Source organism: Bufo bufo, chromosome 6, assembly GCF_905171765.1.
Source record: "Bufo bufo chromosome 6, aBufBuf1.1, whole genome shotgun sequence".
Lineage (NCBI taxonomy): Eukaryota > Metazoa > Chordata > Amphibia > Anura > Bufonidae > Bufo > Bufo bufo.
The window spans coordinates 239,292,742-239,320,501 of NC_053394.1; the positions used below are offsets into that span (position 1 = coordinate 239,292,742).

General features: G+C 41.9%; 1 protein-coding gene across 14 annotated transcripts in view; it reads right to left on the reverse strand.

Annotated features, from left to right (window-relative positions):
* Positions 1–1,597: 1,597 nt before the first annotated feature.
* Positions 1,598–27,760, reverse strand: part of LDB3 (LIM domain binding 3) — a 217,348-nt gene continuing 191,185 nt past the window's right edge. For all 14 annotated transcript variants that reach the window (XM_040436930.1, XM_040436931.1, XM_040436934.1 and 11 more), the window contains 5 exons: positions 12,636–12,954; positions 12,223–12,403; positions 7,259–7,379; positions 3,656–3,771; positions 1,598–1,860 (listed from right to left, as the gene is read on the reverse strand). In XM_040436930.1, the coding sequence (XP_040292864.1) occupies positions 1,771–1,860; positions 3,656–3,771; positions 7,259–7,379; positions 12,223–12,403; positions 12,636–12,954 (827 nt within the window). In that variant the 3' untranslated portion in view covers positions 1,598–1,770. The remainder of the gene's footprint in view (positions 1,861–3,655; positions 3,772–7,258; positions 7,380–12,222; positions 12,404–12,635; positions 12,955–27,760) is intronic.

Here is a 27,760-nt window from a genome sequence, read left to right on the forward strand (position 1 = left end):
AAAAAAAACAATTTGATACATATGCAAATTAACCTGAGATGAGTCCTGTCCTTGACTCATCTCAGGGACAGGACTCATCTCAGGTTAATTTGCGTATGTATCAAATTGTTTTTTGTTACATAATAAAAGCACACAGAGCTATGGGGACTGGGTATTGCGGATGTTCTAGCGGCCATCTAGCAACCCATGTCCTCAGCTCTATACACAAAATCCCAGTGACAGGTTCCCTTTAAGATGAGTGCCTAGGAATATTATTATTGCAATCTGCATATAATCAGGGCTATTGGATTGATCCATTTTTTTTATTAAAATGTTTTTACGTGAATGTTATTGCGACTTCATATAAAACTGAATGTTCAGTGTCACCTACCACCTACATTATCCTTTGGGGCAGAAAAGAAGGGAAATGATCAGGCCTGTCTCTCGATCAGAAGGATTCTAGATCACACAAGCACATTTTTAAAAAATCTGAAAAATCTTCTTGCGATTACCTGATCCTTCTCTTCACTTAGTGTTAAAAAGCTCTAGCTACATGTGGCCACCTTTAAGGTTACCTCATTATGGTCAGTTTGATTTTGGCCACCAAGGAATGGTTCACAGATCACATTATATATGGTAGTAGTATTTAAAGAAATATTGTCTAAGTGTTGTTTTCTGTGTGGTGTACTTATAGTTCTTGCAAAGTCTGGTTGATTGTAGAGACATATTCTAAATGTATATATGGGTGATTACCGGCTGTAGTCAAGTAGTATCTTACTAGTTTTATAAAAAGTGCACTTCTTTTTTTTCTTTTGCGTCTTTTTTTCAGACTATTCTATTCTGGCAATCAGACTGTATATTGGCTAATTCCCTCTGCTTAGAAAGGTGCTGGGGACCATGATATAAACAGTGGAGCAGCACTTCCTTTTTTGGCCGGGATGCACTTCATTTATTTTAAAATGCTATCCTCGGCCGCTCTAAAAATACCATACATCTGGTAGTTTGGCACTCTGCTTACTTTTCTGCTAGGACTTTAGTTCTGCATTCAATCTCCCAACAGTATCATCAGAACAATACTCTCCACATACTTGTACAAGGCTGCTACTTAGTCGAATGCCATGTGTTTAATAAACTTCTTTGGCGTCAGGACTATTTTCTGCAGCCCCAGTGTATATCTTGGGTAAAGGATATATACAAGGGCACACTTTATGTAATCACTGTCATTCATGGACCCCACACCTTGGGAGGGTAACCTACAGGTGATATCATTGTGATTCCAGCATTGGTCTGTAGTGAAACAGTTTCAATAATATCTTTATGTCATTACAGTCTAATATTTTGTGATGAGCTTTCCAGAGAAGCACAATGCTCTTTGTGAGTCTTGGAAAAGTTCTTATTTTCTTCAAAGTGTCTAAGGATAATGAATAAACCAGCAGGGGCCAGTGCTAAGGTGGGAAGAGAGGCCAAATATCACTCCCACAATGCTGATTAATAGACTTGCGTTATCCTCATCTTTTCAAGGCCTCACTGCAGGTTTCACATAATAATGGTTTGACTAACAAAAACATTGTATTCATGCGGTTACACAATGATAGTTAGTTGTTTTCAAAATTTTGAATAGATTTCTAAAACTTAATTTTTAATATTGTGTTTTTTTTTTTGTTTTGCACAATTGTGTAAAACAGATTTCAGCTGCATGGTAGCATGCAGTGCTTTTTTAAAGTAACAAAATATGATGTTAGGAACTTTTTGGGAGCCGCCTGTCCCTAGTGTTACATTAAGTTATGCTCCTTAGACATTGATAGCATGGGCATGTTTCTTGCACAGGGGCTTGTCCTTCTTGGAGTAGAATGGTTGGCCCTCCAAATTCACATGGCAAACCTAGAATAGAAAAAAAAGAATTAATTTATCAATTTATTTTAAGAGGATATATTGCTATATACTCCCAGAAGATGAAAAAAGAGCTCCTGAAAATCTTAATTCGATTGAGCAGAGATTGACAAAGTATAAACTGCTAGTGGTACTTGGTGAAAGATTACATAAACTAAGTGGTGTACCTTTTATTTTGAGTTCTACAGCAGAATATGTATTGAGACATTAATACTGATTGGCATCTCCCCTTGCTGCGATATTAGCTACCACTCTGGCATTATAGTGGTCATGATGACAGTAGATGCTTTCCAGCCCTCATGCAAATTCTGATATGGCCATCATTAGTACCAAGGCAGAACCTGCTTTCATCACTAAAGACTATTGGTTTATATGATGGCTGCATCAGAATTTACAGGAGGTCTGTAGAGTGCCTACTGCCATCATTCATAGTGCAAAGACACCAGGTTTCATGGTGTGGGTCACCATTAGCTACCATCGCCACTCCCTTCTGGTATTTGTGGAGGTGACATTGACCAGCATTTGATGAGTCCAGCAAATCATGGAACCAGTCCTATTGCGTTATTTTTTACTCAATCCGAAGACATAATGTTTCAACAAGGTAGCACCCGCTCAAACACTACCGACACTACATAATGTGCTCTTCAAGGTATCCAGCATCTCCCCTGGTGAGTTAAATCACCAGATCTCTCCCACATCAAGAGTGTCTAAGTCTAGATGAGGCGATGGATCTCCCATGCACCGCAGACAACAACCACCTTGTCTGAACTGCAGGTCCCAGTTGAAAGAGCTTGGACTGAAATACCACAGGAGGATAACCAGCATCTGTATGACCATTACCATGGCAGAGTGGCAGCCAAAGGGTGATGCCACCCAGTTTTAATGTGACTCTGACTTAACATATACCCTGTGCAGAACCCAAAATAAGGCTTGGTTGTAAGATCAATAAGCACCACTAGCAGTTTATACTTTGTAAATCTCAGCTCAGTTTCATTAAAGGGGTTATCCATAACAATCTCTTTCTATCAAAGCTAGAACCAGCCCTGCGCCTCACATAGATCCAGAGATCTCCTCATTCATTGCTCTACTAGATTTATATAAAGTTGACAGCTCAAGAGGAGTGTCTTTTCTGTTGCAGGCCAGGGGGTGTGTCTCAGATCTCCCTATCACAGCTCAGGAGGCAGTTAAAGGATGAAACTGAGCATGTGCGTCCATCTCAGTGAGCCGGACAAAGACAAGATTTTTTTCAATTTTTTGGTAGTGTATTATTACTCATGATAAGTTGTATCTTTCACTTCGATTTTAAACTATTTTGATATTAAACTTATGTTATGTGCTATATAAGTTAAAATTATTATCGCTATTAGTTGCACTAAGATATAATTTTGCTTAGTTAATCAAAGGTGAAAGTAAAATAGTAAAACATCCCCTAAAAGAAGATGTCCAGTTAAAAATTTGTTTTCAAATGTCCTATTTTGGCATGCTAATTTAATAGACTGAGTGCCTCATTCGGCACCTGGATCATCTAGAGGGAGCTACTCTCTCAATCTCTGGAGGAAAGATAGCAGGGAGACTGCACGCGTCCACTGTGCACGCCTTCCCTTCCCCCACTGATCTGATATTGATGACCTATCCTGAGGATAGGTCATCAATATTAAAAACCTTGAGAACCCCTTTAAGTAATCGTTATAGGAGCTCCACTTTTAAATGAACTTCAATGTTTTCAATTCTGAAACTGAGGATATGGTTCAAAAATGGTCGGCTAAATGGTGACAGATGTACTCACAGCACAGATGAAGCAGGAATCATGCCAAGTGTGTCCAAGGGCCTCAATGAATTTGTCACCTGCTTCAACAGGAAAATCACATCCATGGCATTTTGTACTGAACAAAGCAATATAATCTGAAAAACACAAAGCTATTGTAAGCAAGGATCCCACTGTAATTTGCCCTTGATAATCTTAATACATGATACACATACTGTACATTAGCAAATCAATAACTGTATAAATAGACAAATACTGTATGTACAGTGTGTATGTATATATATATATATATATATATATATATATATATATACACACAATATGGACAAAAGTATTGAGAAACCTACATATTACACTTATATACGATTCTAAATCCAAAGATATTAATTTGGAATTGGTCCTCCCTCTTCAGCTAAAACAGCTTCTACTCCTTTGCGAACAATTTCTACTAGATTTTGGAGTGTGTTTGGGAATTTTTGCTTATTCATCCAGTAGAGCATTTCTGAGGTCAGACACTGATGTTGGATGAGGAGGCCTAACTCGCAATCTCCGTTCTAGTTCTTCCCAAAGGTGTTCAGTTGGGTTGTGGTCAGGACTCCGTGCAGGCCAGTCAAGTTCTTCTACACCAAACTTACTCAGCCGTTGCTTTGTGCACTGGGGCACAATCATGCTGGGACAGAAAAGAACCTTCCCCAAAGTTGACTATTGATATCACTTTATTCACATTAAAATGGAACTCATTAACCTAAAATCTAAATTTTTTTTTTTTTTTTAACAATAGAAAATCTACATATTTTATGGGTGCCAGTATAGTGCCTTTGATGGTGATGGCATTGTGTGTCATGACTGCCACCGAATATAAACAGTTGCCATTTGTGCTTTCTTTACTAATGCGTCATGTGTATACTTTGCTTCAGAGAACTGCCTCTGTCTCACAAAGGGCTGCACATTTAGGTGGCACGAATGACAGATTGTAATGCTATTGTGTTGCTTTATTTACTTCTCCTCACCCGCATGTCTGTCTTTGATTTCTTCACCCAGCCAGACAAGACTTTCACGGTAGATTACCTCTTAGATGCAAAAGTAAAGTAAAGCAAAAAGATCTCTGCAGCGGATGAGCTGTTAAGACTGGTTTCTTACAAAGGACTTCCTTTTACAGGTCACAAAACTGACAACACATTGTAAGACACCTAGTGTTGCTATAATCAAAGTTGTGTGAATCTCTTGTATAGCGCACAATATAAGCATTGAAGGTTTCATTTACAAATCATATTTTCCAAAAAAAAACGGAAAATCACAGTAAGGTCCCATTTAGATGTCGGATTTGGCAGCTGCAAAATCTGCTGCGTATTCTGCCACAGTTTTTCAATTTCAGCGCTGTGGACTAGTGGTTTTAGCCCCATTGAATGCCGCCATGACTTCTAGTGGTGTCTGTCTAGACCAGGCATGCTCGACCTGCGGCCCTCCAGCTATTGTAAAACTTCAACTCCCATAATGCCCTGCTGTAGGCTGATAGCTGTAAGCTGTTCAGGCATGCTGGGAGTTGTAGTTTTGCAACAGCTGGAGGGCCATAGGTTGAGCATGCCTGGTCTAGACACAGAGGTTGCAGCTTTAAAGGGAACCTGTCACCTCTACTATTCTACCCTCACTGAGCGTTTCTAAATGTTCATTGTGTTACCCTAAACATATCAATTACACTTTTAATTTCATTTGCAGACAAATTCAATAAGTATTATGCATTTTTGTACTTCCTGCCTTTTATGCAAATTAACATAAGAGTCATATCTTACTTGTGTGACCAGAGAAGAGTCATATTTTCAAGCTCTGACTCCTCTCAGGTTAATTTGCATATGTATCAAATCGGTTTTTTCCCACAATAAAAGCACACAGAGCTATGGGGACTGGGTATTGTGGATGTGCTAGCGGCCATCTAGCAACCCATGTCCTCAGCTCTATACCCAAAATCCAGGTGACAGGTTCCCTTTAAACCACCGGCTGCATAGCCTCTGAGATTTACTGATCGAGAGATCTCTAACATATACCCCTGTATTGGCACACGGTGCCCTATGTTGTCCGTAGGGTCCCAATGGGTCATACATTTTGCGTTGCCTATCTATATATGGCCGCATTGCTATAGAGGTGAAAGAAGGGTATGCCAACACATACCAGTCTAATCGAGGCAAAAAGGACACTCTTGGCTCCCATTAGGTAAATGGAGCTCTATGGATACATTTGACATATACGCTGGGAGATCTTCACGAGGTAGAGCTCTGACACAATGTGCAAATTACAATACAAAAGGATGGGATTTTTAAAACCCCATCCACGTGTAGTGGGGAAAAAAATCAGTGTCGAAAAACAAGCATGCTGCAGATTTTAAAATTTACGGCATGTCAATTCTGTTGCAGGTTTGTCGCCAACTTTCCCACTAGATTTAACCCAGTGCATAGAGGGGAAGTCTGCTGTGAACCTGCAGTGAATTTGTAGTGAAATCCACATCCGATTTCTTTGGCTAATAATCTGAATGACCAAACTAATTGCTAAAACTGGACAGTCAGCCAAAGCTGCCAGTGATCCCGAATGTCCGGAGATAAGATCTCCAGGACGAGGTTGACATGGGGTGTAAGGGAGCAGCTCAATCCCTCTTCCCATAAAAAATAAACATGAATGTGTGTAATCTTATATGCTTGGTATTATCACTACAATCTTTGCATCTGCCTATGCTGGGGAAATATACCATATTTTCAGGGGGAAGTGCATTTTGATAGATAAATCATTCTATGTGGTTTGAAAGTCCCATTTATTATAACATTCATTTACAAGTCTTTAAACAAATGGATTGGGGTTCCTATAAATGTTGGCAGTGTCCCTTCTCGTACGTATCGGGTATGCATCTTCATCTGATGAGACAAGATTCTGCTGAAAACACTAAAAGCTGAATGTATTAATGGAAGTGCTGAATACACAATGCTATGTTGAAATGGCACATATTTTCAGTAACTCATTACTTGGTAGTGGGTAGTTTGGAAATTGCTTCTTTTTGTTAGGCTAGTTTCACACTTATGTTTACAGATCCAGCAAGTTTTCCGGTTGGGAACAGCCTGTCGGACTCTGCCGGAATGCCATCCGGCCCTATTAACTATAATGGGGTCTGGCGGTGATCCAGCTGAAACCCGGCAAATATGCTGAGAATCAGCCAGACAAATACTACAGTGGGCAGGAAGGCTGTGCCAGCAGTGTGAAACCAGCTGTGTTGCATTTCATAATGTCTACAATGGTTTTATCTATATAATAAAACTAGAAATATTGGATGCAATATACAGACTATACATTATCCCCTAATTGGCAATGATACATTCGTTGTATTGGGCAATAAAGTTGGCAGTAGTACTATGTAAAGCATATTAATTCACCTGTAATAACAGGTTAGACTAATTGAGTCTCCTACTAGCTGTGCAAAGATGCAAATCATCGTTTTTGTAATATATTTCTTTTTAATGCAGTAATGCTCCCTAGGTGCCTGCTTATTCTGCCTTACTCTCATCCTAGACCTACTGAGTTATGTTAAGTCTATAAAGCTTTGGAATCTAATGAGTAGAAATAATTGTGCTCTTCAAAAATTACCTTTCTCACAGTATGGCTCTCCATCCTCCATATGGAAGAGGCTGTTACCAAACGGCTTTCTGCAGGCAGCACAAACAAAGCAGGTGGTGTGCCAGGTCTGCCTCAAGGCATGCATCACTTCCTGGAAAGACAATATGAAAAATTATAAATATAGAGGTAAGATTATTCTTGCAAAATTGCTGCACTTACCACCGACACCCATTTGCTGATGCAAAGTAGCCACTTCACTGGAGGGCACATTAGTCTCCCTATTTAGGTTTTTGGAAGTTACAAAATGAGCAAAGCAAACTATATCTGACTCTTTCTTAATCAACCATGGACCTGAGTGGAAAGAGTTGTGCATAAGCACTGCCCCTTGACAGCTGTTTTGGGACCCACGTATATGTAATTAATGGCATATACAGTCGTGGCCAAAAGTTTTGAGAATTACATAAATATTGGAAATTGGAAAAGTTGCTGCTTAAGTTTTTATAATAGCAATTTGCATATACTCCAGAATGTTATGAAGAGTGATCAGATGAATTGCATAGTCCTTCTTTGCCATGAAAATTAACTTAATCCCAAAACAACCTTTCCACTGCATTTCATTGCTGTGATTAAATGACCTGCTGAGATCATTTCAGTAATCGTCTTGTTAACTCAGGTGAGAATGTTGACGAGCACAAGGCTGGAGATCATTATGTCAGGCTGATTGAGTTAAAATGGCAGACTTGACATGTTAAAAGGAGGGTGATGCTTGAAATCATTGTTCTTCCATTGTTAACCATGGTGACCTGCAAAGAAACGCATGCAGCCATCATTGCGTTGCATAAAAATGACTTCACAGGCAAGGATATTGTGGCTACTAAGATTGCACCTCAATCAACAATTTATAGGATCATCAAGAACTTCAAGGAAAGAGATTCAATTCTTGTTAAGAAGGCTTCAGGGCGTCCAAGAAAGTCCAGCAAGCGCCAGGATCGTCTCCTAAAGAGGATTCAGCTGCGGGATCGGAGTGCCACCAGTGCAGAGCCTGCTCAGGAATGGCAGCAGGCAGGTGTGAGCGCATCTGCACGCACAGTGAGGTGTAGACTTTTGGAAGATGGCCTGGTGTCAAAAAGGGCAGCAAAGAAGCTACTTCTCTCCAAAAAAAACATCAGGGACAGATTGATCTTCTGCAGAAAGTATGGTGAATGGACTGCTGAGGACTGGGGCAAAGTCATATATTCTCCGATGAAGCCTCTTTCCGATTGTTTGGGGCATCTGGAAAAAGGCTTGTCCGGAGAAGAAAAGGTGAGAGCTACCATCAGTCCTGTGTCATGCCAACAGTAAAGCATCCTGAGACCATTCATATGTGGGGTTGCTTCTCATCCAAGGGAGTGGGCTCACTCACAATTTTGCCCAAAAACACAGCCATGAATAAAGAATGGTACCAAAACACCCTCCAACAGCAACTTCTTCCAACAATCCAACAACAGTTTGGTGAAGAACAATGCATTTTCCAGCACGATGGAGCACCGTGCCATAAGGCAAAAGTGATAACTAAGTGGCTCGGGGACCAAAACGTTGACATTTTGGGTCCATGGCCTGGAAACTCCCCAGATCTTAATCCCATTGAGAACTTGTGGTCAATCCTCAAGAGGCGGGTGGACAAACAAAAACCCACTAATTCTGACAAACTCCAAGAAGTGATTATGAAAGAATGGGTTGCTATCAGTCAGGAATTGGCCCAGAAGTTGATTGAGAGCATGCCCAGTCGAATTGCAGAGGTCCTGAAAAAGAAGGGCCGACACTGCAAATACTGACTCTTTGCATAAATGTCATGTAATTGTCGATAGAAGCCTTTGAAACGTATGAAGTGCGTGTAATTATATTTCACTACATCACAGAAACAACTGAAACAAAGATCTAAAAGCAGTTTAGCAGCAAACTTTGTGAAAACTAATATTTGTGTCATTCTCAAAACTTTTGGCCACGACTTTACTTACTATACTGTGGATATGACATCAGTTCTGGAGATATGAAAACCTCTTTACAGAATGAGCCATCACAGATATACAGTTTCTGGACTTGATGTTGGGTTCCATTGACAACATTTAGTTATTTAAGAAAAACTGAATCTGCATTATTGTGTTATTTTGTGAACTAAACCCATATTTGTCTAAGCATTTTGGGAACAGTGTGGTTTTATTAAGCACATTACAATGAGACATATGTTAAATAGATGGCAATATAGGTAGCAATATATTTTACATCTATTTATGGAGATTTGAAGTCTAATAATCTTTTTAAAGGTGCTTTCAGACAGCCATATTCAAGGGGCACTTTATTGCTCATAATACATGTCCAAAACTCCTGCCGTTCTACTGGAGACTCCCCCAAAGGCCTCACGCTCACAACCTTATTTGTCATCCGTGTGCTATCCTCATTTTTTGCAGGTACCACATTGACCCATTCATTTCTAAAGTGCCATGCACACATTCATGTTTTTTCGTGGATCTGTGTGGTCATTCCATGAATTATAGAAAATCTCCTATTCTTGTCCATATTGCAGACAAGAATAATCCTTTCTATTGACAGCAGTGAGAAAAATACAGAATGCACATGGAAGGCATCCATATTTTGTGGATCTGTTGTTTGCAGACTGAACTATGGACACAGCCGTGTGTCTGAAGGCTTAGATCCTAGCGTGAGCTGTCAGGTTCTGTAGAATGGTGAGAAGTCTGGACATTTATGACCTTAATATTGATGCGCCTGTTTTCTAATGGAACCTGAAGATGGTCATACATATTAGATGACAGCCAAACCTGTTTATTGCGCTAAGAGCTGCCAAACATCTTATACATGTATGGTGTGTATGTGTATGGTCTCATGTTTCCTTGGATTTTCCCGGGGTACATTGGTTTCCTCCCACATTCTAAAGACATACTGATTGATCGTGAGCTCCACTGGGGACATCGAGTGATGCTGATATCTGTAAAGTGCTGCAGAATATGTCAGCGCTATATGTCTAAATAAGTAAATAAAGACAGTAGTGTTCCTATTCTCTCCCAGTGACAGATGATGGGGGGGCTGGGCATGCAATGTGTCCTAAACTTAGTTTACTTTTCTTTTAATTTTCTTTTTTATTGAACTGAAGCAAAAAAAATCAAGTATAAGATTACTTGACAAGACTAATCCTTTGTTATCAAGGGCAATAAGCCACCATTAGAGGTTTATGGCAGCATGTCTCCCTACTGAGAAGACATACACATTCAACTGAGTTCAGCGTACATGTGTATGGGGTGTGGGGGGTGCTCTGGAGGAACATATGTTGCCTGGGTTGAATGTTCTGTATACATTTCGTAATCCATTTAGAAAAAGACCATCTAAAATCAGTGCACTGTATTAGAATTATTTTTTACATACTGCATAAATAGACGGGAGGTAGTGATTTCTGACTTGTAATCTAATCTGAAAACCAGGTGCATAAAAGGGTAGTAATAAGAGTTTATCTCATTCACCAAGGATGATCAGTGCTCTTTACTCCTAGCTTGAGATCATGTCTAACCTAATACATCGAAATAAATCCATAAGGGAGTCACTGCCAAGAGTTGGCTCCCAAATATTTAAGCCTCCGCTTCAAATGGGCCAGTGAGTAAAGCAAGATAAGGTCAGGCTGCTTTTCTGTTGTTCTGCCAGGTTTCTTCTAATCTTGCTAACGGTGCATTGTGACCTTGTCATGTACTGTTGGGTCTATTCACAGTTTAGGAGTGTTATTTGGACAGTCTGTCTGAAGTTTATGACCTAACACATGGCACTGAGTTCTTTTACAGTAAACTGAAGGAGTTTATTCAAGCAATTTCTCAAAGCAATAAAACAAGGCTAAGTGTAATAACCTATGGTAGTGGCGGGCGCAGTATACTTCAAAGCTTGTCTGGTATACAACTTCATATAACTATTCCGTAACTAACTTGCTTTTATCTTTTTTCCTCTTACTGACCTCACAGACATATTGTTATGATCAATGTGAGATAGGGGACTTATCTGGTTTTATGGCTATTTATCTCCTTGTGGCCATCAATATTTGAAAGGTTATTCCCAAAGTCCAATAGGTGCGGGTGTCCAATAAGTGTTTCATGTATATTTTCCTCGATGTGACTATCAATTTTTTATTTCAGCCTTGAATACATATACTGTATATTTTGGTAACCAGTAAGATATATTCTCACAAGGGAGATTTGCTATATAAATTTATGCAAAAAATCTGTTCCTTACATGTTTATGGAGTCTCTGCAGGACGCTCTACTCAGGTGAACTGGAAATTTGCAGACATTTCTGCTAGAAATTTGCCACGTATAAACTCACAACTATGTGTTTGCTTTATGGAATAACACCAATTCACTTTACCAAGCAACTAACCAATGAATACAGCTTGAAATCTTAACATTGACCCATAACAATGGTCTCCAACCAGTGGCTCTCAGCATGGTATGCTGTGAACTGTAGGTTGAAGACCACTGACCTTCAAAGTTTTCTTTAACTTCTAAATTTCTTTTTAAATCTTTACATATCACCCTCACATGGACCTTTGTTTTGCTTATGATCTTTGTTTCTATTAACTATGTCCTCAATGTTGGATCTACACCTATTTCAACCTTCTACTTCACATGGGCCGGTCTCTCTTTCCTATCTGTTATGTATCTGTATATTTACTCTAAAGTGGAGTTACCAAAATATCAGTTCATTATGCAATGTATAAGCACTGGGTAGACTGCAGAGTGCCTCAATAGAAAGACTTCATCAGGTCTTCAGTAGCGCAGAAAAACAGTGCATAGGTAAGAACTTCTAACTTCTCATTTTAGTGATTGGAGTACTAGCACTTGGATTGAGATTTGATTGGTGGGGATCTATGTCCTACTAGATATTCAATGAAGGCGTAAACAGATTCTTAGTTTTAAGGTATACCAACTCCTGCCACCTTTCTATTTTGTTAAGAGACTTACCCCCATAATTTTAGTATTGCAGCGGGCACAGGTGGGAGCAAAGAACTGCTCATAGCATCGTTCACAGTAGACATTCTTCTGCTCCTCAACAAAGCTCACATCAGCTAGGGAAGACTTGCAGTATGCACAGTTAAATTCCTCTGGATGCCATGATCGACCCATGGCCACTAAAAAGGGACCCCTGTGTAGTAAATGTATGCAAAATATTTTCTCATTAACTCAATTTATTATATAACAAAACATTTTTAAAAAATGCATGCCTTCTTCGACCACTGCATTTTGTGATGTATGCAAAAGTATACAGGTTCAGCTTATCCTTAAACCAGCTTGGATATGCTTCTCCAATAGCTTTGGGCATGATCTGGAGAGTGGACTGAGTATATATTTCTCTGCAAATGACTTGACATGCTTACCTGATGATGCTGTTGCAGTGTCCACAAAGAGCAGTCCTGCTGCTTGCTGGAAATCTTTCAGCACGCTGAATCAGTCCCCTTGGTACTTGTGTTGGTGGTTGGCTAGCAGGCTGAGGAGTATAGCTTGGAGTGGTGATTGGAGTGGGTGGAGGAGGTGCTGCTTTTGGCAGGACCTGTTTAGAAATGGTGGTTGTAGATTTTCCAGGGGCAAATTTTTGATTAAAGGCTTCATCAGTTATCCATGGAGGGCGATTGGCTGGCTCTTGTTGGGGTGCTGAGTAAGTAGTGGCAGGTGATGGTGCAAAGCCTGGAGAAGGACCTGAAATGTAAGGTGAAGAGCATGTCACCATGTAAACTCAGCATAATACTTATCTTGTAGTTTACTATATGGTGCCATACAAATTATGAATGTTAGGCTTTTTGTTGTCATCTCACATCCCACAAATTGCTTACATTTTCCTTTCCTTCTGCCAAAGAGAATAAGAGAGTGCCGGGATTTTGTCTTTCTACTGACTGGGAGTTTTCCCTTCCACGACCAATGCTGCAGCTTGTGTGGCGACCACTGAATGTGCTGCCACACCTTCAAGTTTTTTTATGCAGTTTTGAAGCCAAAACCAGGAGTGGATTGAAAAAAGAGAAGTAATATCTGTCTGTAATACTTTTTCTCCTTTTGTGATCCACCTGCTTCAAAAACTGCATTAAAAAAGCCTGAACGTGTGGCAGCACCCTTACGTTTATTTCCTTTTCCTACTGACCTGATATTCCTTTTTGAATAGTCACTATAAGCAATATTTATCCCATGACACCGATCCCATAGTTGTACTATTGAATTAATATGCATTTTACATTATAGTCATGCTCTTTACATGAAGTTCTCTGCATGTTGTTACTTATCTCCAAATATCTTAAGCCAAAAGCAGGAAAAGGCAAAACACAGAGAATGGAGAATTCTCAGGTGCCCAGACATGTTCTCTGGCTACTATCTTATGTTATTGTTACAACAAGCTAATTCCTCTAGTTAAAGGTATATGATCTCAAACTACAGTAATATTAATTGATGTACACAATGGATATCAGAAATGGCAAAATAAATTAACTAATGTACATTTTTTTCATATGATTTAATACACTTAAAGGGAATATGACACACTGAACATAGTGGCTGATCTGCAGGCAGCGTCTTATAAAGCAGGAAGGACTGAGCAGATTAATATATAGTTTTATGGCAAAAGATTCAGTAAAACTTGTATTTTATTCATTACATCCCTGCCTATGCTTATGGGCTCCAATAGGCAGTCTTAGGCCTCTTGCACACAAACTTTATTTTTTTCCGTTTCCGTTCAGTTTTCTGCATTCCGTATACGAACCGTATACGGAACCATTCATTTCAATGGATCCGCAAAAAAAAACTAAGGTACTCCATATTCTGGATGTCTGCAAGATTGTCAGAAAGAATCTGACAGTTTTGCGCACAGATGCCGCCTGGAAACCGATTGTGGACAAGGGAATAAAATGTGTTGCCCGCAAGGCGCCAACACTTTCTCAAAAACTCAGTCCGAGTGGGTTTTCAGATGGTACGGTACCACAACAATGTTGGCTTAGGTCTAAAGGGATGTTCAAATGCGGGCACCGCATTTGTACGTGTTGCAGTGTCGTACAAACAGGCCGGTATGTGGCCTCTGTTGCAGCCCAGCAGTCATTTGAGATACAACAATACATTAACTGCAATACCACACATGTGGTGTATTGTGTGTCTTGTTCTACATGTCAATTGCAATATGTGGGATGCACGTCCAATGCCCTCAAAGTTCGGATATGCAGACATATTTCAGATATATCTCATGCTTTTGTAAAAAATGTGTCAGCAGTCAGCCAGCATTTTGCCTCTTGCCACCAGGGCAATATTGCTGGCATGAAAGTTCAGGGCATTGAACGAGTTAATTTTCCTAAACGGGGCGGAGACCATAGGAAAGCTCTTCTCAATAGAGAAGCTTATTGGATTTTTAGATTTCAGTCCTGTATGCCTTTGGGCCTTAATCAAAGACAAGATTTAATATTGCATTATTAGATGTATCTTCTTCTCTTGTCCTTTAGGGGCGGTTCTTGCGTGGGAGGAAGAGAGGGGTGAAAATAATTTATTATTTTTTTTTTTCTCTCTCTTCTTCTCATGCAGTTCTGTTCCTGTGTCTCAGTGGTATATGTTGTATATAAATGCTTTTACTCTGTATATAAGATTTGTCAGTCTTATTCTCTGTATCATGAGGAAGGATCTGTAATATATGTTGATCCGAAACATGTTGATGATATGAGCCTGATGTTTGGTTTTTAAGCACGTTTCCTAATAAAACACGCACTGCGAGGTGAAGCTGGACAATATTTTTTTGCTACTTCTCATCCTTGGTTCCGGTTCTGTGTCCGTGCTCCTCGGTGGTGTATGGTGAGGTGAGCTCCAACTTGGTGTTTTTACGTTTAGGTACTCCATATGCCTTCCGTTTACGTATTTCCGTTTTTCCGTTCCGTTAAAAAATAGAACATGTCCTATTATTGTCCGCATAACGGACAAGAATAGTACTGTTCTATCAGGGGCCAGCTGTTCCGTTCCGCAAAAAACAAAATGCACACTGACGTCATCCGTATTTTTTGCAGATCCGTTTTTTGCGGACCGCAAAATACTGAAAAAGCCATATGGTTGTGTGCAGGAGGCCTTATGAGGTGATTGGTGACTGTGCATACAGAGATAGCTGTCAGTCAGTAAATAGGACTACCCTTCTGGACTCCTAGCATAGAAAGATGTCTGCCAATAAGACTACACATACTGTACAGTGTGGCACATTTCCTTTAAAGTGGTTGTTTCACAATGACAACTCCTGTCTATATGTCCTATTAAGGCATAGGGACACCCTGTGCTTGCGAGTCGAGACCATCCTCTATGGACCAGAGCAGAGAGCTCCTCTGTATTACATGTCTGTCTGATCATAGCAATAGCCATTTGATGGAATTGGCAGTTGTCCAGCAAGCTGCTGAAAGTGTTACAATCTCTTTAGATTGACTCTCCACAGGGAGGCCACAACATACAGTAGCTCGCCCATGCGGTTAATGGCTATATGGATTTGATGGTAATACCTATATTAACCTGCCAATTCATGCTCCAATTAGCTGACGTTGGTAGCCGGGTTTGATGTTGCCCCATGAAGACTTAGCCTTAGGCCACTTTCACAAGTTCAGTATTTGGTCAGTATTTTGCATTTGTAAGTCAAAACCAGGAGTGGAACCTACAGAGAAAAAGTTTAATGGAGAGATTTGTGCCTATTCTGTTTTTGGACCCACTCCTGGTTTTAGATTACAAATACTGATGCAAAATACTGACCAAATACCGATCGCCGAAAAGTGGCCAAAGGCACATTGACTTCTTGGAAATCTGAGATTGTGGTACATGACCGCTCATGATGCCCATTGCCTGGCACATGGTAACTTTTTCTGTAATTATGGTCATGCAACTTTGGTTTATTTAGAAGAAAAGAGACTTGGCCCCTTGGTCACATGGAAAGGGAATGATTTTCATCTCTGTGTAGTGTTACTGCCATTTATCTAAAGAGAAAAGTGGTAGTAAAGAATTTCAGGAGCAACCTGACATTGTTCAGTAGCTGTAAAAGAGAACACCGGCGGTATGCCAGTCTTACTAAATATTATGGGGGTCATTTATCAAACTGGTGCAAAGTAGAACTGGCTTAGCTGCCCATAGCAACCAATCAGATTCCGACTTTCATTTTTCAGAGCTTCTTTGGAAAATGAAAGGTGGAATCTGATTGGTTGCTATGGGCAGCTAAGCCAGTTCTACTTTGCACCAGTTTAATAAATCTCCCCCTATGTGCCTAATTGTTTCATTGTTAATTTGAAAGTAATGAATGGTCTGGATGTAATTATTTATACCTACCAACTAAATAGTAAGATGATTCATTTTAATATAGGCGCATCAGAGACAACCCCTTTCAGATTGAGCGGTCATGCTGATCAGATGATTTTGCTGGTTTGAAGTAGCTTTCACCTGATTACAGAGCAGCTGCTGCAGGGTTAAATGTAGTTTTGCATTACACCCATTTAGACGAATAGCCTTTTAGGCCTTTTTTTACACAAACGATACGGATTGTATCAGGATCTGTTCCGGAAAATAACTGATGGTTTTACACGCAAGTTCAGTCAGTCTTGTTTGCAGTCTCGTTTGCGGCCTCATTGGTGGTGAACCCCTGAGCAGGGGCGCACCGACAGGGGGGGTCCAACGGGTCCCCCTAGAACCATTCATATATACAGTTGCAAGAAAAAGTATGTGAACACTTTGGAATTATATGGATTTCTGCACAAATTGGTCATAAAATGTGATCTGATCTTCATCTAAGTCACAACAATAGACAATCACAGTCTGCTTAAACTAATAACACACAAAGAATTAAATGTTACCATGTTTTTATTGAACACACCATGTAAACATTCACAGTGCAGGTGGAAAAAGTATGTGAACCCTTGTGTTTAATAACTGGTTGAACCTCCTTTGGCCGCAATAACTTCAACCAAACGTTTCCTGTAGTTGCAGATCAGACGTGCACAACGGTCAGGAGTAATTCTTGACCATTTCTCTTTACAGAACTGTTTCAGTTCAGCAATATTCTAGGGATGTCTGGTGTGAATCGCTTTCTTGAGGTCATGCCACAGCATCTCAATCGGGTTGAGTTCAGAACTCTGACTGGGCCACTCCAGAAGGCCTATTTTCTTCTGTTTTAGCCATTCTGTTGTTGATTTACTTCTATGCTTTGGGTCGTTGTCCTGTTGCAACACCCATCTTCTGTTGAGCTTCAGCTGGTGGACAGATGGCCTTAAGTTTTCCTGCAAAATGTCTTGATAAACTTGGGAATTCATTTTTGCTTCGATGATAGCAATCTGTCCAGGCCCTGACGCAGCAAAGCAGCCCCAAACCATGATGCCCCCACCACCATACTTCACAGTTGGGATGAGGTTTTGATGTTGGTGTGCTGTGCCTCTTTTTCTCCACACATAGTGTTGTGTGTTTCTTCCAAACAACTCAACTTTGGTTTCATCTGTCCACAGAATATTTTGCCAGTACTGCTGTGGAACATCCAGGTGCTCTTGTGCAAACTGTAAACGTGCACCAATAGTTTTTTTGGACAGCAGTGGCTTCCTCTGTGGTATCCTCAAATGAAATCTATTCTTGTTTAGTGTTTTACGTATCGTAGATTCTCTAACAGGGATGTTAGCATATGCCAGAGACTTTTGTAAGTCTTTAGATGACACTCTAGGATTCTTCTTCACCTCATTAAGCAGTCTGCGCTGTGCTCTTGTAGTAATCTTTACAGGACAGCCACTCCTAGGGAGAGTAGCAGCAGTGCTGAACTTTCTCCATTTATAGACAATTTGTCTTACCGTGGACTGATGAACAGCAAGGCTTTTGGAGATACTTTTATAACCCTTTCCAGCTTTATACAAGTCAACAATTCTTAATCGTAGGTCTTCTGAGAGCTCTTTTGTGCAAGGCAACATTCACATCAGGCAATGCTTCTTGTGAAAAGCAAACCCAGAACTGGTGTGTTTTTTATAGGGCAGGGCAGCTGTAACCAACACCTCCAATCTCATCTCATTGATTGGACTCCAGTTGGCTGACACCTCACTCTAATTAGCTCTTGGAGATGTCATTAGTCTAGGGGTTCACATACTTTTTCCACCTGCAATGTGAATGTTTACATGGTGTGTTCAATAAAAACATGGCAACATTTAATTCTTTGTGTGTTATTAGTTTAAGCAGACTGTGATTGTCTATTGTTGTGACTTAGATGAAGATCAGATCACATTGTATAACCAATTTGTGCAGAAATCCATATAATTCCAAAGTGTTCACATACTTTTTCTTGCAACTGTATATAATTTTTTATCCATTAGGGCCGCACCGCCAATCGCCACAGGCAGCGCGACCCTGGTTCTAATTGCGGGCAGTGGGTGGGGGGGCAGTAGGAGATGAGCACTTTCATTGTGGAAGCGCTCATCTTCATATTCATCTGTATCGCCGTCCTCAGGAGGCAAGGGAGGCTTCCCTGTTTTTCACTAGTGCCTGCAGCCGATCAGAGGTCGTCTCAGCCGGAGCAATGACGTCATTATCATCACGCCGCCTGAGCCGAGCAGCACACAGCAGGGGACGGAGGCCAGAAGAGGCTTGCATCTCATCGCTGTCAGCCTCATGAAGGTAAGTATTAGTGTTTTTTTTTTTTATAGATGACACATTATAGGGGGCACCTGGTGACACTAGGGCATTTCTTACTTGCGGGGGGGGGGGGGGCACTATGGGGGCATTTCTCACTGGCCCATTTTGGAGGGGCACTATTGGGCATCTAATGGCATTATAAGGGCATTATTTGGGGCATTTGGGGGCTCTAAAGGAGCCTTTTTTATTGGCATATTATAGGGGGCACTATGGCATCTGGTGGCACTAAGGGGCATTTTTCACTGGCACATGGGAGGCACTATAGGGGAGAGCAGCACTATGGGGCATCTGGTAGCACTAAGAAGGGGCCTTTGTAACTGGCACATTATGGGGGAGAGAGAACTATGGGGGCATCTGGTGGCACTATAGGGGCATTATTTGGGGGCACTATGGGGCAGTGGAGAACTATTGGTGCATCTGGTAGCTCTAAAGGGGTATTTTTTTTCTACTGGCACATTATAGGGGGCACTATGGCATCTGGCACTAAGGGGGCATTTTTTACTGGCACATGGGGGGCACTATAGGGGAGAGCAGCACTATGGGGCATTTGGTGGCACTAAGAAGGGGCATTTTTAACTGGCACATTATGGGAACACTGGGGGAGAGAGAACTATGGGGGAATTTGGTGGCACTAAGAGGGCATTTTTATTGCCATATTATCGGGGCATATGGTAGCACTAAGAAGGGGGATTTTTTACTGGCACATTATGGGGGCATCTGGTAGCACTATGAAGGGGAATTTTGTACTGACACATTATGGGGGGGCACTAAGAAGGGGCATTTTTTATTGGCACATTATGGGGGAGAGGAGCACTATAGGGGCATCTGCTGGGGGCACTAAGAATGAACATTTTTTTACTGGCATATTATGGGGGCAGTATGAGTAAGGGGGAGAGAAGCACAATGGAGGCATGTGCTGGGGTACTAAGATGGGGTATTTTATACTGGCACATTATGGGGGAACTATGGGGGAGGGGAGCACTATGGGGCCATTTACTGGGGCACTATATAGGGGTATTTTATACTAGCATATATTATGGGGACATTAGCTCAACTGCGGGCACAAAGCGGGGGTATTTCTTGTACTGTCATATAAGGAGAATTATTACTACCAGAGGCCATTATGGTGAGCTTTACTACTACTACTAGGGGGCTATGGGGAACATGATTACTAGTATGGGCACTATGAGGGCATTATTACTACTAAGTGTGCTCTAGCAGGGAGACATTATAGTTATAGTTTTATAGAGCACTGTGTGGCAATAATTATTGAAGGGGGCACTATCTGTGTGGTACTAATATTTTTCAGGGGACAGTTTCTGCAGTATAGTATTGGGGAGCACAGCTGGCACAGTATTGGGGGTGGCTGGATGGGGTGTTCAGAAGATGTGAAGATGATGGAAAAGTGGGAAACTAATGTCTGTTTGTCAATCTCTGCAGAGACGGGAGATGGCTAAAAAAAATCATCATGGTGGTCTGGTCTGAATGGAGAAGATGAGGAAAGAGAACATCTACATCACTGGATGTAAGAGATATATGGCACTATTGCTATGTAGGAGAGGAGATGCTCTGGCTCCTCCCCCTGCCATTTGCAGAAGGAGGATTCAGAGCTGGGTGAGGACGGCCAAAGGGCGGGTGACAGATGGTGGGGGGAACCACAGGCTTTGAGCAGGATCTGGGGAGGGAGAAGAGCGGAGGAGCTTCCTGGCTGTAGCCTGCTGTTGTCTAATGTATGATGTGAAGCAGGCAGTGCAGCCAGGACAGGCCCTCCCCTCTCTGTATGATGTGTAAAGTCTGGCCTCCTCCTCCCAGACCTACACACCTTCAATATCGTGCAACTCCTCCTCCACTCCTCTTTTGGATCCTTCATTTTTATTTGTAGGAGGGGCTTAGAAAAATGGGCAGACCCCCCGAGACACAATTCCTGGGTACTCCCCTGCCCCTGAGTACAACACTGTATATATTTGGTAGCAGCTGAGCTTGGTATGGCTGAACTGTGCCTATGACTAATTAACGTGACATCACATGCCCTAGGGAAAGCTGTGAGATGCCTGCCGCTTTACTGTGAACACCGCTGCCTTCTCAACCAGCTGATCAGCAGGGATCTCGGTTGTCCAACCAGTGGTATGGGATTGGTGAATATGAGTTATGTTTTTTTTGCAAGTTTTTCTTTCTTTTTTTAAATAATTTCCCCCCAGAAATAAGCACTTCTGCACCCATTTGGATTTTCCCTGCTCTATAGTGGTCACAGCCATCTGTGCAGTGATCTATCACAGCCTCACTTGTCACTGTGCAGGACATAAACCGAAGGGACCTTGATCCATGCTATCTGGTCGTCAGTGGTATATGTTTTTGGACCTAGTGATATAGCATTACACAACAGGACATAACATATATAGCATTGCATAACATTAAAAAAATGGGAGTCTAGATTTTCATTAAGAAAATTACTGCAAATTTCTATGAAAAAATACAATGTATAGAGAGTCACATGTTTTTCGAGAAAACTGCAATGAGAAAATGTCACCTTTGTATCTTTGAGGTTAGTTAGCACATAGCACAGATCAAGAACATGATAAAGCCCCCATAAGTCAGTGTGCTGTGCTGCGGCAGTTATTTGCAAACATGGCTGATGTGCACGGATATATCAGTAAGCAGCCATGTATGCAGCACAGGGATCACGCAATGCTGGTTATTTAAGGTTCTTTCTGCTACGCCTGTTTTATACGTGTAGAACTTAAAGGGCATTTTTTATGTTATTTTTGATATTCCATGTCAATATTTATATTTAAACAAAAACCGAAAAATCCTACAGTTTTTGCACTGGCCACTAAGCCAAATAATAGGCGCTTTACTCTAAGGATCCACCATTGTAGGTGATTGTGAAAGCTTATCTATTCTTTCCTTGTACAATGAACTCTGCACAGGTCAAAGAACATGCCTAGAAAACTCTCCCATAAAAGTCATAGGGGTCCCCTCCTGACCATTGTGTTTATGGACCATTGGGCTGCCGTAAAGCAATTCACTTAATGCTTTCTAAATGCTGTTAAAGAATAGCTCAGGCAAGATGGCCGCCCAATAATCATGTTCAAAATAAAGCAGAAAAACAATCTGCAATGTTTGGGGAATGTTTTCATGGCATTCTCTGGGCCCACTCATCCATTTTGGTATGAATTCATCCTTTACATCACATACACCCATATTTTGTATTTTTAGCAAAAAATATTTTTTTATTAAAATTTTTGCTTAACATACAAAGGGAATATGTCATCTTCATCTGTCTTAGGGTACTTTCACACTTGCGGCAGAGGATTCCAGCAGGCAGTTCCGTCGCCGGAAATGCCTGCCGGATCCAGCAATCCGAACGCAAACTGATGGTATTTGTCAGACGGATCCAGATGTGGTGTCATCCGGAAAAACGGATCTGGTATTAATTGTTTTTTGCATTTTTAAAAGTCTGCGCATGCGCAGACCGAAAGACCGGATTCGTTATGCCGGAACACTTAATGCCGGATCCGGCACTAATACACTTCAATGTAAATTAATGCTAGATCCGGCATACTGACCAGTGTTCAGTATTTTTGGCCGGAGATAAAACTGCAGCATGCTGCGGTATTTTCTCCGTCCAAAAAACATAAAGGCCCCTTTAACACGGGCGAGTATTCCGCGCGGATGCGATGCGTGAGGTGAACGCATTGCACCCGCATTGAATCCGGACCCATTCATTTCTATGGGGCTGTTCACATGAGTGGTGATTTTCACTCATCACTTGTGAGTTGCGTGAAAATCGCAGCATACTCTATATTCTGCGTTTTTTCACGCAACGCAGGCCCCATAGAAGTGAATGGGATTGCGTGAAAATCGCAAGCATCCGCAAGCAAGTGCGGATGCGGTGCGATTTTCATGCATGGTTGCTAGGTGACAGTCTATTCACTGTATTATTTTGCCTTATAACATGGTTATAAGGGAAAATAATAGCATTCTGAATACAGAATGCATAGTACAATAGCGCTGGAGGGGTTAAAAAAAATAAAAAAAATTAACTCACCTTCTCCTCTTGTTCGCGTAGTTCCCGGTCTCTTCTTTACTTCTTTAATGATGAACTACCGGCTAGGACCTGTGGTGACGTCAGATCACATGCTCCAATCACATGGTCCATCACCATTAATCGAGACCTCTTCCATCCCAGCAGCAACCAGTGCAAGTGTGAAGGAGCACAGAGAACAGTATGTAAAGCAGAGAGGCTACATGTAAGTCCACTTTCAGCCATGTCTGTTAATGGGCCAATCAGCTTGTTACACTATGGGCCTATTAACTGCTTCTAGGAGCTGTGCATATACTATATACTGTGGGTGGAGGAGCTGTGCATATACTGTATACTGTGGGTGAAGGAGCTGTGCATATACTGTATACTGTGGATGTTGGAGCTGTGCATATACTGTATACTGTGGGTGGAGGAGCTGTGGATATGTACTGTGGGTGGAGGAGCTGTGCATATATACTGTGAGTGGAGAATCTGTGCATATATACTGTATACTGTAGGTGGAGGAGCTGTGAATTTATTCTGTGAGTGAAGGAGCTGTGCATATATACTGTGGGCGGGGGAGCTGTGCATATATACTGTGAGTGAAGATGCTGTGCATGTATACTGTAGGTGGAGGAGCTGTGCATATATACTGTGAGTGGGGGAGAAGTACATATATACTGTGAGTAGGGGATCTGTGCATATATACTGTGAGTTTGACGAGCTGTGCATATATACTGTGAGTGGAGGAGCTGTGCATATATACTGTGAGTGGAGGAGCTGTACATATATACTGTGAGTGGAGGAGCTGTGCATATATACTGTGAGTGGAGGAGCTGTGCATATATACTGTGAGTGGAGGAGCTGTACATATATACTGTGAGTGGAGGAGCTGTGCATATAGACTGTGAGTGGAGGAGCTGTGCATATATACTGTGAGTGGAGGAGCTGTACATATATACTGTGAGTGGAGGAGCTGTACATATATACTGTGAGTGGAGGAGCTGTGCATATATACTGTGAGTGGAGGAGCTGTGCATATATACTGTGAGTGGAGGAGCTGTGCATATATACTGTGAGTGGAGGAGCTGTACATATATACTGTGAGTGGAGGAGCTGTACATATATACTGTGAGTGGAGGAGCTGTACATATATACTGTGAGTGGAGGAGCTGTGCATATAGACTGTGAGTGGAGGAGCTGTGCATATAGACTGTGAGTGGAGGAGCTGTACATATATACTGTGAGTGGAGGAGCTGTGCATATAGACTGAGTGGAGGAGCTGTGCATATTGACTGTGAGTGGAGGAGCTGTGCATATATACTGTGAGTGGAGGAGCTGTACATATATACTGTGAGTGGAGGATCTGAGCATATAGACTGTGAGTGGAGGAGCTGTGCATATATACTGTGAGTGGAGGAGCTGTGCATATATACTGTGAGTGGAGGAGCTGTGCATATAGACTGTGAGTGGAGGAGCTGTGCATATAGACTGTGAGTGGAGGAGCTGTGCATATATACTGTGAGTGCAGGATCTGTGCATATAGACTGTGAGTGGAGGAGCTGTGCATATAGACTGTGAGTGGAGGAGCTGTGCATATATACTGTGAGTGGAGGAGCTGTGCATATATACTGTGAGTGGAGGAGCTGTGCATATATACTGTGAGTGGAGGAGCTGTACATATATACTGTGAGTGCAGGATCTGTGCATATAGACTGTGAGTGGAGGAGCTGTGCATATATACTGTGAGTGGAGGAGCTGTGCATATATACTGTGAGTGGAGGAGCTGTGCATATATATTATGAGTTTAAGAGCTGTGCATACACTCACCTAAAGAATTATTAGGAACACCATACTAATACGGTGTTGAACCCCCTTTTGCCTTCAGAACTGCCTTAATTCTACGTGGCATTGATTCAACAAGGTGCTGATAGCATTCTTTAGAAATGTTGGCCCATATTGATAGGATAGCATCTTGCAGTTGATGGAGATTTGAGGGATGCACATCCAGGGCACGAAGCTCCTGTTCCACCACATCCCAAAGATGCTCTATTGGGTTGAGATCTGGTGACTGTGGGGGCCATTTTAGTACAGTGAACTCATTGTCATGTTCAAGAAACCAATTTGAAATGATTCGAGCTTTGTGACATGGTGCATTATCCTGCTGGAAGTAGCCATCAGAGGATGGATACATGTTCTCATTCTGTTTACGCCAAATTCGGACTCTACCATTTGAATGTCTCAACAGAAATCGAGACTCATCAGACCAGGCAACATTTTTCCAGTCTTCAACAGTCCAATTTTGGTGAGCTCGTGCAAATTGTAGCCTCTTTTTCCTATTTGTAGTGGAGATGAGTGGTACCCGGTGGGGTCTTCTGCTGTTGTAGCCCATCCGCCTCAAGGTTGTGCATGTTGTGGCTTCACAAATGCTTTGCTGCATACCTCGGTTGTAACGAGTGGTTATTTCAGTCAACGTTGCTCTTCTATCAGCTTGAATCAGTCGGCCCATTCTCCTCTGACCTCTAGCATCCACAAGGCATTTTCGCCCACAGGACTGCCGCATACTGGATGTTTTTCCCTTTTCACACCATTCTTTGTAAACCCTAGAAATGGTTGTGCGTGAAAATCCCAGTAGAGGAGCTGTGCATATATACTGTGGGTGGAGGATCTGTGCATATATACTGTGGGTGGAGGAGCTGTGCATATATACTGTAGGTGGAGGAGCTGTGCATATATACTGTGGGTGGAGGAGCTGTGCATATATACTGTGGGTGGAGGAGCTGTGCATATGCTCTGTGAGTGGAGGATCTTTGCATAAATACTGTGCGTGGAGGAGCTGTGCATATATACTGTGAGTGGAGAAGCTGTGCATATATACTGTAAGTGGAGGAGCTGTACATTTATACTGTGAGTGGAAGAGCTGTGCATATATACTGTGAGTGGAGGAGCTGTGCATATATACTGTGAGTGGAGGAGCTGTGCATATATACTGTGAGTGGAGGAGCTGTGCATATATACTGTGAGTGGAGGAGCTGTGCATATATACTGTGAGTGGAGGAGCTGTGCATATATACTGTGAGTGGAGGAGTTGTGCATATAGACTGTGAGTGGAGGAGCTGTGCATATATACTGTGAGTGGAGGAGCTGTGCATATATACTGTGAGTGGAGGAGCTGTGCATATATACTGTGAGTGGAGGAGCTGTACATATATACTGTGAGTGGAGGATCTGTACATATATACTGTGAGTGGAGAAGTTGTGCATATAGACTGAGTGGAGGAGCTGTGCATAAATACTGTGAGTGGAGGAGCTGTGCATAAATACTGTGAGTGGAGGAGCTGTGCATATATACTGTGAGTGGACGATCTGTGCATATAGACTGTGAGTGGAGGAGCTGTGCATATATACTGTGGGTGGAGGAGCTGTGCATATATACTGTGAGTGGAGGATCTGTGCATATATACTGTGAGTGGAGGATCTGTGCATATATACTGTGGGTGGAGGAGCTGTGCATATATACTGTAGGTGGAGGAGCTGTGCATATATACTGTGGGTGGAGGAGCTGTGCATATATACTGTGGGTGGAGGAGCTGTGCATATGCTCTGTGAGTGGAGGATCTTTGCATAAATACTGTGAGTGGAGAAGCTGTGCATATATACTGTAAGTGGAGGAGCTGTACATTTATACTGTGGGTGGAGGAGCTGTGCATATATACTGTGAGTGGAGGATCTGTGCATATATACTGTGAGTGGAGGAGCTGTGCATATATACTGTGAGTGGAGGAGCTGTGCATATATACTGTGAGTGGAGGAGCTGTGCATATATACTGTGAGTGGAGGAGCTGTGCATATATACTGTGAGTGGAGGAGCTGTGCATATATACTGTATACTGTGGGTAGAGGAGCTGTGCATATATGCTGTGGGTGGAGGATCTGTGCATATATACTGTGAGTGGAGGATCTGTGCATATATACTGTGAGTGGAGGAGCTGTGCATATATACTGTGAGTGGAGGATCTGTGCATATATACTGTGAGTGGAGGAGCTGTGCATATATACTGTGAGTGGAGGAGCTGTGCATATAGACTGTGAGTGGAGGAGCTGTGCATATATACTGTGAGTGGAGGAGTTGTGCATATATACTGTGAGTGGAGGATCTGTGCATATATACTGTGAGTGGAGGATCTGTGCATATAGACTGTGAGTGGAGGATCTGTGCATATAGACTGTGAGTGGAGGAGCTGTGCATATAGACTGTGAGTGGAGGAGCTGTGCATATATACTGTGAGTGGAGGATCTGTGCATATATACTGTGAGTGGAGGATCTGTGCATATAGACTGTGAGTGGAGGAGCTGTGCATATATACTGTATACTGTGGGTAGAGGAGCTGTGCATATATGCTGTGGGTGGAGGATCTGTGCATATATACTGTGAGTGGAGGATCTGTGCATATATACTGTGAGTGGAGGAGCTGTGCATATATACTGTGAGTGGAGGAGCTGTGCAAATAGACTGTGATTGGAGGATCTGTGCATATAGACTGTGAGTGGAGGATCTGTGCATATAGACTGTGAGTGGAGGATCTGTGCATATAGACTGTGAGTGGAGGAGCTGTGCATATATACTGTGAGTGGAGGAGCTGTGCATATATACTGTGAGTGGAGGAGCTGTGCATATATACTGTGAGTGGAGGAGCTGTGCATATATACTGTGAGTGGAGGAGCTGTGCATATATACTGTGAGTGGAGGAGCTATGCATATAGACTGTGAGTGGAGGATCTGTGCATATAGACTGTGAGTGGAGGAGCTGTGCATATATACTGTGAGTGGAGGAG